Below are 10,323 nucleotides of genomic sequence, written 5' to 3'. Positions count from 1 at the left end.
GGACAATTTTAAGCAAATAGCCCACAGTACTGCCTGTGAAATAGTGAAGGAGGGCATTTCTGTATTCCATGACTTTTTTGGGGGTTAAGAATGGGTTTATATGATTTCTCATTTTTGTAGTTTTTATTTATTCTATCAGTCTTTAACAAATGTTTATTGCTGCAATTTTTCAGTGTATCATTGTTTTACTGCCCTTGTAGTACTGGAATTTAGTTGGAAGAATAAAACATTTACTTCTAATCTGTTTGTTTTTAATATGCAGGTGGAACTTTTGCTGTGTTTGAATAAACTTAAATCTGAGTGTTTAAATGAAAACTTTATTTACTAGCACTAGTGGGTGGATCAGAATTTTAGATCAGGAGAAGGGAGGTGGATGAAAAGTAATTCTCCAGAGGTGAAGAAATCCTCCTTAGATTGGCTGTATTGTTTCCTGTTGTGGGAGCATGTTTGTTCCATAACTGACAAACTGTTGATTTAACTTGCCGCAGCTGACTCACGCAGCTGCGCTCATTTTCCTGCAGATTTAAGTTGACACATCAAAGGAATTCTGTTCATAAGATAGAGCAGGCGCTTGCACCACAAGCAGTAACTCTGTGGGTATTGGAAGAACTAAAGGTGCGTTATCTTTGTGTTCAGGGCCGAACAGTTTGTTGTTGGATATATTCAGCTGTTCCCAGACTGTCGTATCAGTGCTGGCTGCTGCTGTCTGTGCAATTCTGAGTCTGCGTGAATTAACGAAAAGTCACTACCCAGCAAATCCAGATCTGTGTGCTGTGGTGGGGTAGGAGTGTTGTGTACCAAATGACTTGGGTTATCTGCTTTGAGGACTTGAAAGCAGTTTCAAAGTAATCCTTTGCCTATAAACTGTTGTCTTCTCTAACTTAGCTTCTGGTTAAGTGAAAGTCTGTTCTGTAATAGATCTTTGTAGCATTTCAAATTAATGAAAGAGTTTCAGTTGAAATGTAATTGAAACTTCAGCTGGTAGATACATTATTTGGCTCGTGCTGATGGTTATGATTCCAGAGAAGCCATGTGATGAACTCTAGTTCTTAGTGAACTTTTATTCAGTGAGATTACAGGTTCAGAATTAGGCACCATATCAGCGTATTTTCTGCTCACTTTCCTAAAACCTATCTTACTTAAATATTTGGATTCTGTTTAGTATTTTTTTCAGAATCTCAGAATTGGGAAATCTCTGCTAGACTCCCCTTTCAGATTTTCTGTAACTGGATATAACAAAGCTGTCAAGGGCTGTAATTTCTGTTGTCTGCCTCAGGGTTCCTCACCCCTCTTCTTGCTCATTTTTCCCCTCCTTTTATTGTTAACTTGCCCAGAGTAGGAAAGCCACTGCTTCTAGGTGGACCAGTACCTAAATTCCAGCATCTTGATACCTTTCCTGTATGTCCTGTGTCTTAGAAAATCCTTGTTCTGACTTGATAGAAATGTGTGCATGCCTAACTGATCATTTGAGATAGGAATAGAATTAAGATACCAGCCACTGTGATAGTCTCTGTGTCTCAGCTTATCTTTTCCTTTGGGATATTAAGTGTTATTATAAATAAGAAGTTATGTCATGTTAGTACCCAGCCACTCCTGTGCTGCTCCAAATTAATGCATAATAAGCAGTCTCCTGGCACATTAAATGTAATGCCACCATGGGTGGCTTATGCGTTACAGCTGTGGTATGCCTGATTTGTGACTTTTGAAAACAAGGTTGCATTCTTTGAAATCTTTCATTTTTTGACCTGCTGCTTGTTCTTTCTTGGACTTTAAACTAAACTTGCAATATCTGATGTGATGAATTTCACATGAAAGGCTTGTTCTGACAGGTGACTCAATCTTTAGCAGGAAAATGTTTAGCTGCTTGATGACTGTTGAAAAAGGAAAATTGGGTGCTGTGAGGAGCAGGCTGGTGCTTAAAAACAAACCTGCTTTGGAGAGCCTTTTCAAATGCTTTCCAGCCAAGTAGGAATAGGTAAGATTCAATAATTACTCTATTCTTGGCACTACATTTTGTGGTCACCACGTTTAGAATATTTCTGCAGTTTGTATATAACTGCAGTCTATCCAAAAGCAAAAGCAAGCTGAAGAGAGTTAATTGCAACTTAACAAAATGAAAACAAAAGATCTTGGTTAACCTGGTTTTATGGCAGTGATGTGTAAATTATTTTCAGGCAGATCTCAGTTACTGTATACTTTAAAAAGCACCATGTGCATTCTGACTCTGTTGGGTTTTGTATCTAAATATGAAAACATAACCATAAGATTATTCAGCATTTTTCAAGGTTGAAAAGGAAGGAGATTCACACAATCTTGTGTATGGATTGAGATCTGCCTGTGTACTCTTGAACAGCAAGACCAGATTCTGGTTACAAACTGTATTTTGTGAAAGTTCTCTCCACTGTACATTACTGAGGTGGGAACTGGGAAGGATTTAGTGCTCTGTGACTCCACAGTGGGAAGGAAAACACTGAGGCTGCTAAAGTAGTAGGAGTTCATGCTCTTGTGACCCAGTGCTCAAGACCTTTGTATTGGAAACCATCCTCTAAGATGTAAAATGTGAGGACAGATGTTTGGCTTTTACAGGCACCTGGCTTATTCTTTACTGTTGTAGGTCCCAAGAGAAAAGAAAAATGAGCAAGTTTGTGTTTGAAGTCAGTAGTGCAGTAGTGTAAACCAGTGTCAAAGAACAACATCTATAACAGTAGAGGAAAATGGTGAAATATTCAAACAAGATTTAACTTACTTTCAGGTCTGATTTCTGGCAGTAGTTCCACTGAAAGATGTGGCTGCTGAAGAATACAATACAGGTATCAGTTCAGAGATGTAGCTTTGCGTTGTCATAGTTTCAGAGCTAGTAGCACAATACAACCATTGGCTATTTTTTGGTCCTGTTTGTTTTCAATGAACATCACAGATGGAGGAGGTTTCCTGGAGTTTCTGCTGAACATGTTGTTACTATGCAGACAGTTGTAGAAACTAACATTTTAAATTATGTATATATTTGCAGTTGAAATCTTTTGTGTGTGTATTTCAGCTAAGGTATGTAAGGGTGAGTTTGGAATATTTACAACAAAAAGTAGTAAAATAAATTACATGAGAGGAGCCAAATGTAAAATGCATACTATATAGCCAGCTTATCTGCAAACAGAAAGCCTGGTGTTATTTGACCCCAAGCACCAGAATTTCATTAGAGGAGGAAAAGCATGAGGTGCTTTTTCATACCTGTAGTGTCTCTGCTTTTGCTGATGTTGGTTCAGAATTCGGCAGTTAAGCTCTTTCCAGGCAGCTAGGACTCCGGCTACAAAGTCCAGCCTCTGAAGAAAGGCAAACTGAATTAAATTTATGACAAGTTTTGTTTAGTTTGTGGTTTAACTGTCCAACCTTGCTACCCTACTTGCTGAAGAAAATGAAATTACATAGTACTTACTACATAATTTTAGTCAAGTATTTCCCCTTTATACATCTTGCAGTTCAAGTACTGAATTAAAAATTTGATCCTGAGAAACCTTATTTAACATAGCAAATGTGACTTGAAGCTTCAAAATTTATGCTAATAGTTAAAGGGAAGTTACAGCCATTGACTAATAATTTTTGTTTTAACATCATGTTGCCTGCACATCTAGGGGTTCAAAGCCACACACTGTTGAGGCTTGCTTCTCTTTACTTCCAGTTATTTTACCCTCCAAAGGTGAGGAAGTTGGATGGTGTGGGCTTTTCTTGCATTGGGGGAGAGCAGGCAGGTGGCACAGGACAGCTGTGCCGAGCACTTGGCTCCGTGTCCTCTTGATCAGCCAGAGATTTGGCTCTTTTGCTGCTCCCTTTCATTTGTCAAGTGTATTTGTAAGACAAATAGGTGAGGTTCAGGAGGGGAGGGCTATTCAGTGTTCCCCTCGTACTGAAATTTCTCACTTTCCCCTCTGCTGCTTGAAATCCTTACATAGAAAGACCACTATGCTACAGGTCCCCTAGCTTGGTCTCTGGAGGGAAGAACAGTTGGGTTTGTTTACCCCCATGTCTTGGAAGACAGGAACTTTTGCAACTGCTCCACTGAGATAATAAAAATTCTTGCTCTGAGTTTTCATCATTACATTTCCCAGGTTGTATGCTTAGGCTGTATAAAGGCCAATAAACTACTTGTCCTCCTCGGTCTCTTAATTCTCCTGGCAACATTTAAAACTGGGCCATCCCTTAAGTACAGCAGGAGGTGTTCCTGTGTAGCTGCAATTAGAGCAATTGGAAAATACGTGACTCCTACCCTCTCTGAGGGTATTTAAAACAAGCCTGACCTATATTATATACATTCCTGGTAAACAGCTTGGTATGTTATAGCTTCTCATAACAGAACTTCCCCCCCTCCTAGTACAGATCTGGATTATATAAGTGGTTCAATCAGCAGAGCTCCAGGCTATCATTTTCAGTTGTTCTGAGCAGGCTGAAGTCCCAGTGCAACCAACTGGGAGCATCTGGATTCTAGTGACAGCCAAGCACACGCAGCAAGAGCAACACTTAAATGCCTCAAATAGAAGGAAAGTGAAGTGTGTGTAATCCTCTCTCAGTCACCTTAGGAAGTCTGGGAGTTTTTTGAAAGTAAATAGAGTCTTTCACAATCAAGTCATCACCATTCAACTTCTAAGTTGGCTGGGAGGGACAAAGTCTAAACTTTTCTGTAACTGCAGCCCTTTCCTAGGTGATAAGACTGACTTGAAGTCCCCGCCCATACTGTTGAAATGCATGCCTTGCAGCCCGTGGGACAGTTTATCAATGTATGGCAGACATGCACGCTGTTCTGGAGGGAAAAACAGCTTTTCCTCTTTGGTTTCCAAGGCTTTTTCCATGGTTGGCAAACGTGGGGCACTGACATTGGCATAAACACATTTGCATGTCAGACTGAGGGGAGACCTGCAGTGTAGCTTTTGAGTGCCAAAGAAAAGAGATGGGGCTGGTTAGGACATACCTGTGTTACTCTGAAACCTGGGATAGGTTTTTCTTAACTTCAGCTTCCTTGGGGACCAGAACTCCAGTGACGATCACGGTTTTCCAGTGCTTTGGCACAGCACTTTGTGGCTGTTACTGTATCAGGCAGTGATCTGTGACTGATACTAGGTGAGAGTAGCAGGTCTTTGGTCTGTCCTGACCAAAGGGTCAGCAGCTGTGAGCCAGTCCAGTTCCTACCGACAGTCCAGAACTGGTAACCTGCACATAGGTGTAGGCCCTGCTCTGCGCTGGCAGAAGCTGAGAGCACACATCCTGGGCTTGCTCACTGCGCAGGGCCAAGCAGCTGAGAAGGTTCTTTGACTTATCTGTGAGATAAGCAGTGCTTTAACACTCTCAGCCAGTAGTTGTTATTTTCACACAGTTGTTTCCTTTGCTTGTGCACAGTACAAATCCTCAACATAAAGTTAGTGTGTACTTCAGGTGTGGATTTTATGCTCTTCCTCCAATGTGTGAGTGCCATGTTCTCATTTAGTCTATGCTGACACAAGGTCACCTGACAGCAAAAGTCAGCTAGTACTAGTCAACTTTGCTGGAAAAAGGGAATGATTTAAAATTTGCTTTTCCCAAAAAGGAAAAATTTTTTATCTTCAAAATTATTCTGTCTCTTTTTCCTCCTCATAAAGGAGTTTTTGGGGACTTGTGACCAGTTTTGGTTTGAAGAGTGTGCAGCAGAGGCTGATCGTGGAAGCTTGTCTTTTTTAGCATACTAGTTTTATTTATTTCTAAATCTGTATTTCAAGGAACTGGAAGGCACTTTATAGTGATAACTCAAATCCTATCAGCTTAGAAGCAAGCTAAGAGTACTGCTTCATCACATCTGTAGCTTACATAGCCAGTGTTTTCCTTTTGGCTTGCTAGACTGAATTATATCAGTACAGTGTTAAATATCACACAAAGATTAAAACTGGCACAACAATGCAGTATTTGGAACATGAGCATTAACAGAGCAGTACATTACACAAGGAGGCTGAGTATTAAAAACCAACATTGCTATTCATGTCTGCCCAGGCACTCAGAATTTATCTTGCAGCATTCAGTCAGCATTGACTTTGACTCAGTATGCAAAGTTAGTGAGGACTCGTTTAGTGGGAACACAGCCATTGCACAATGTTATAAAGAACAGGTTTATTGAGATCTCAGTGGCACATTAACAGCCTCCCCACGTCAACCTTGCCACATGGTCAGTTTTCTGCTTGCTGGGTTTTATGAAACCCAAGAGCTCCAGTTCAGAAACAGCTTGAATAAAACGAGCACTGGACATGTCAGTAAAGGAAACTGAGTGCGCTTTTATGACACACTGATGGCGACACTGTTCTCTAGGATGCAAAGATTAAGTTGTGGCAATGATTACACAAAACACTAAAATCATTGGAAATAAGGGCAGAGCACAATGTGCCTACAGAAGCACAAATCTTCTAATAATTATTTCTTTTGCTACGTGCATACAATGTGCCAATAAGGGAAGAGTTCCTTTCCCCACTGCTAAGAGACACTTAAAGCCTACAAAAGATACTGATTTTGCAGTCCCTCAGAAAAAGAATTTATACTTTTATGTCCCTTGACAAGAAAATAGGAAGGTAGACAGTTACAGATTTTTTTTGAAGTTTCATAAAACAGCACCGCCTTTTCTTTACTCGCTAGCCACTATACTTTTCTTGCTCCATTCCTGACACACAGCTCTCTGTCTTTGAGTTAAACAGAGAATTTAGTTTTGTGTTAATTACCAGTGGAGCTTGTAAAAAAGGAAAAGCCTTATACTCAAGGAAAGCTAGGTGTAGTGTTAGAGCACATAAATATTCTTCAACTCTTCTCTGTAGCAGCATTACTGTTGTAGCCATGAGTTCTAATGCTCATCCTTTAATATTTGGTAGACCTCAGTTAAGAATCAGGACAAAGTGAGAAGCAGAATGGATGTTTTGTGGGAACTACAATTCTCAGCTCTAAGGTACTAGAACTCATGGCTTCTACAGAGACACTACTTCTGTCAGCATTTCCTCTGCTAGTGCTTCCATCTTCGTCATAATAAACTACTGTCTCTATTTCTCCATTTGCTCTCTAGGTCACAGCTATCCTGTCATCTGTTCCCCAGTAATGCTTCCCCTGTACAGCAGCTGTACCAACTCTCAGATGATTTAACCAAGTAGAATAGCTTCAACTTGTTTTAAGGACTGTTGGTTCTATTTCAGACCCAAACAGGTGCTGTGGACAAAAGCTGCTCTCTTACCTCACCACCCCTAGCCCAACTATTTCAGCTGATCTATTTCTGTGACATTTTCATCACATTGAAGCTGTTTAAACTAGTCATCTTGTTTTTCTGGAATTAGTTATCAATGCACATGAAGCTGTATTTTAAAAGTCCTAGTTCATTAATTCTGTAAGCATTTGTAGGGCAAACTTGAGAGAAAGGAGAAAGGATACTGGATAATATCATCCACCTGGTCTGAGGAAGTTGCATCTGCATTTGGTCCCTCAACTGCTGTCACCACAGTGGAGAAAGCCTAGAAAGGGAAAAAGCAGCACAGATTTAACACACTTCATAGGTAGACAGAGCTGCATATAAAATAATGAGCTCTGAGCTGATGACTGTTACTCAGGAGAAATGAGATGAGTGGTAACTGCATGAGAATGTCAGTTCAGCAACAATCAAAAGAGCAAGCAAGGTTACATCTATTACCATGGCAGGAATACAGAATGAGAGACATCGCTATGAACTCGTCGTGCCTGCGTTTTACATACCAATAGAGTTCCGGTCCCAAACCCATTCTCAGAAAAAATACAGAACTAAAAAAATGTTCTCAAAGCGAGACTGCTTAAAGTTTCTGGAAAAATGAAGGAGTGAAGCTGGCTGCAAAGAAATCTATAAAATTGAGGGACAGCAAGAAGCTGACTAGGAATCTTCAGTTCCACTTTTATTTCCAGTACACAAAAAAAGCAGCAGCAAAGAAAACATAGAACAAGTAAAAGGACTGTCCTCTGCACTGCATGTAGTTAAGCTGCAGAATTTCTCACTGGAGGATGTTATTGCTAAAAAGTTATATTGGTAATGTTATCCAGGTAGGCTTATGAAATACTGAGAAACTATTCCAGTTTAGGAATCTTCAGAGCTAAAACATGATTGTTAGCTAGGGAGTATTCGGAGAACGTATCATATTAACGTATGAGACAGGATATCAGGCTACAAGGAGCTTTGCTCTTCCCTAGCACAAGCATTCTCTCCAAAAGCCCCTCACTTGCCAGGCAGCAGCACTTGCCTTCTTCCATTAAAGTGTCACAGAACACTTAAAAACAAAGGGGGGAAAAAAGGTAGCTTTGTGACACACAAAATCTGATTTGTGCTGAGCATAAAATAGAAGCAGAAGCAAAAGATTTTCATTACAGATTAATAATGCTGAAAATAAATGATGCACAGTAGTCAGAGGAAGACTCTGTGGGCTGGTGATTGGCATTCCTGTGTGTTCCTACACAGGAGGGACTGAGGTGTGCAATGATTTAAGCTGTCAAAAGGGGCACTAAAGAAAAGCAAACATACAGCATGAAGATAAATTATAATAGTGAAAGCAGGTAAAGGCACAGTTTGCATTGTCACATACCTCTAACCAATCAACGAGATTAATCAATCTGCCACACTCCAAATGAAGCTTATACACTATGCATATGTCGGGGGCTTTATTAGAAATGTTTCCTCCATCATTTTTCAAAGCCTGATTCTGATGACAAAAAAAAAAAAAAAAAAAGAATGCAGGAACTTTGATCAGTTTTTAATCTTGAACAATCTCTGGGGCTAGATAGAACATTATTTCAGGAAATTCACATGCTAAGTATTTTAACCAAACGTTTACTGGTTTTGTGTTTAATGGCAAGTTGATGGTATGAAGGAAAAAGAATCCACAAAAAAACCCCACAAACCCAGGAAAATAAGAAAACATACTATTAAAAAAACAAACAGCACCACCAAAAAAAACCCCACAAACCACAAAACACACACAAAAACCAAAACAAAAACCAACCAAACAAAAAACACCTCCGTGCTTCACTCCTGGTGTTCTTTCTACAGTTCTGTACGCTTAGGCAGTCTCTAATGAGTGATTATCTGATTAAGGCTTTTCCCCAATTCTTCTGCTAGTTCTATTTTAAGTATCAGAGAAATATTCTGTTCTGTGGATTCACGAAAAGAAACTACTCATGATGTGTCTCAGACTCTACTATGTAGAAAGCAGAAAAGTGTCCCTTCTTCCCCATCCCCCCTAGAAGGAAGGAAGAAGTCTTAGTATAGATCTATCATATGTACTAAAAAGCAAAATTGCTTCTCTCATCTCAGGGTTTTCTCTCTGAAATGCAACAATCATTTCTCTCTGGCTTGAATCTCAGCACCTATAAAGGCAAGAGTCTGGTTTCTCATGAATTATTCTATACGTCAGGAAATTCAGATCATCAGTACTGAACCATTCACTTGAGAAGTAAATAGGTCACTTGAGCCAGAAGCAAAAGTCTGTAGAGCAGCAGGGATTTACAACATTTCATATCAGTTCATAATTTTTTTTCAGTTTCATGCACTCTAAGAAACCAGCTCTCTTAACATGAAAACAACCACTGATCATTCCTTTCAGTTCATATTTTTCCTAAAATGCTTTTATATGCTAGTAAAATATGCCAGTTGTTTTTAAGAAGTCTATAAAGCCCTTGCAAGGATACCTTCATAAATAAATGCTTTTCAAGATAGGAAAGAAGATTGGGCAAAGAATATAACTTTGCTCAAGAATCCCTAGCTTACCTTTCACAGCTCCCAACCCCTGCCATTTGTGAGACTCGGATTCAGTTTGGACTCCAGCACTTAGGAGACATTTCACAATTTCCAGAAAGCCTAACAATTTTCAACTTTGTTTATTCTGTACAAGGAACACAAAAGCTGCAGACATTAGGTTAAGTTCTGTCACTTCAGGTGGTCTCCAGATAAATGCAGACTAACATGGCTAAACCCTCAAAATGTTAAAATCCAGACCTGAATTTACCAGACTATAATTCAGAAGCATACCATAATAGTTTCAAATACTACTGTGTTACTAACCAGCACAGGTGAAGTTATACCTGGCTGATCTAGTGGCTCGCCACTGCCCAGAGGGATATAACCCTACACCTTTCTCTTTTCTCCTCTGCTACTTCTCCTAACTCCACAGCCTCCTACCACACACCATGTGCCAACGCTCGCATTGCTGGACACTTCGCACTGATTTTCTTAAGGCCAGAACAGTTCTCACAACCAAGAGAGGATGCAACTCCTAGAGCAACTGCACTCTCCTGGAACAGGTTCATCTGTAGAAATTCGTA

The 10,323-nt window shown here is 39.9% G+C and overlaps 1 protein-coding gene across 5 annotated transcripts in view; it reads right to left on the bottom strand.

The window, feature by feature from the left end:
• Positions 1 to 2,660: 2,660 nt before the first annotated feature.
• ORC3 (origin recognition complex subunit 3) overlaps positions 2,661 to 10,323 on the bottom strand; it is a 41,086-nt gene continuing 33,423 nt past the window's right edge. For 2 of the 5 annotated variants that reach the window (XM_065630747.1, XM_065630748.1), the window contains exons 18-21: positions 8,589 to 8,705; positions 7,434 to 7,496; positions 3,226 to 3,317; positions 2,661 to 2,792 (exon numbers count right to left, since the gene is read on the bottom strand). In XM_065630747.1, coding sequence (XP_065486819.1) covers positions 2,738 to 2,792; positions 3,226 to 3,317; positions 7,434 to 7,496; positions 8,589 to 8,705 — 327 coding nt within the window. In that variant the 3' untranslated portion in view covers positions 2,661 to 2,737. Of the gene's footprint in view, positions 2,793 to 3,225; positions 3,318 to 5,634; positions 6,252 to 6,480; positions 6,854 to 7,416; positions 7,497 to 8,588; positions 8,706 to 10,323 lie in introns of those variants that run through there. The other 3 variants (XM_065630749.1, XM_065630750.1, XM_065630752.1) reach the window with 2 other exon arrangements.

Source organism: Caloenas nicobarica, chromosome 3 (assembly GCF_036013445.1).
Source record: "Caloenas nicobarica isolate bCalNic1 chromosome 3, bCalNic1.hap1, whole genome shotgun sequence".
Lineage (NCBI taxonomy): Eukaryota > Metazoa > Chordata > Aves > Columbiformes > Columbidae > Caloenas > Caloenas nicobarica.
This window is presented reverse-complemented; position numbering and strand designations above follow the sequence as displayed.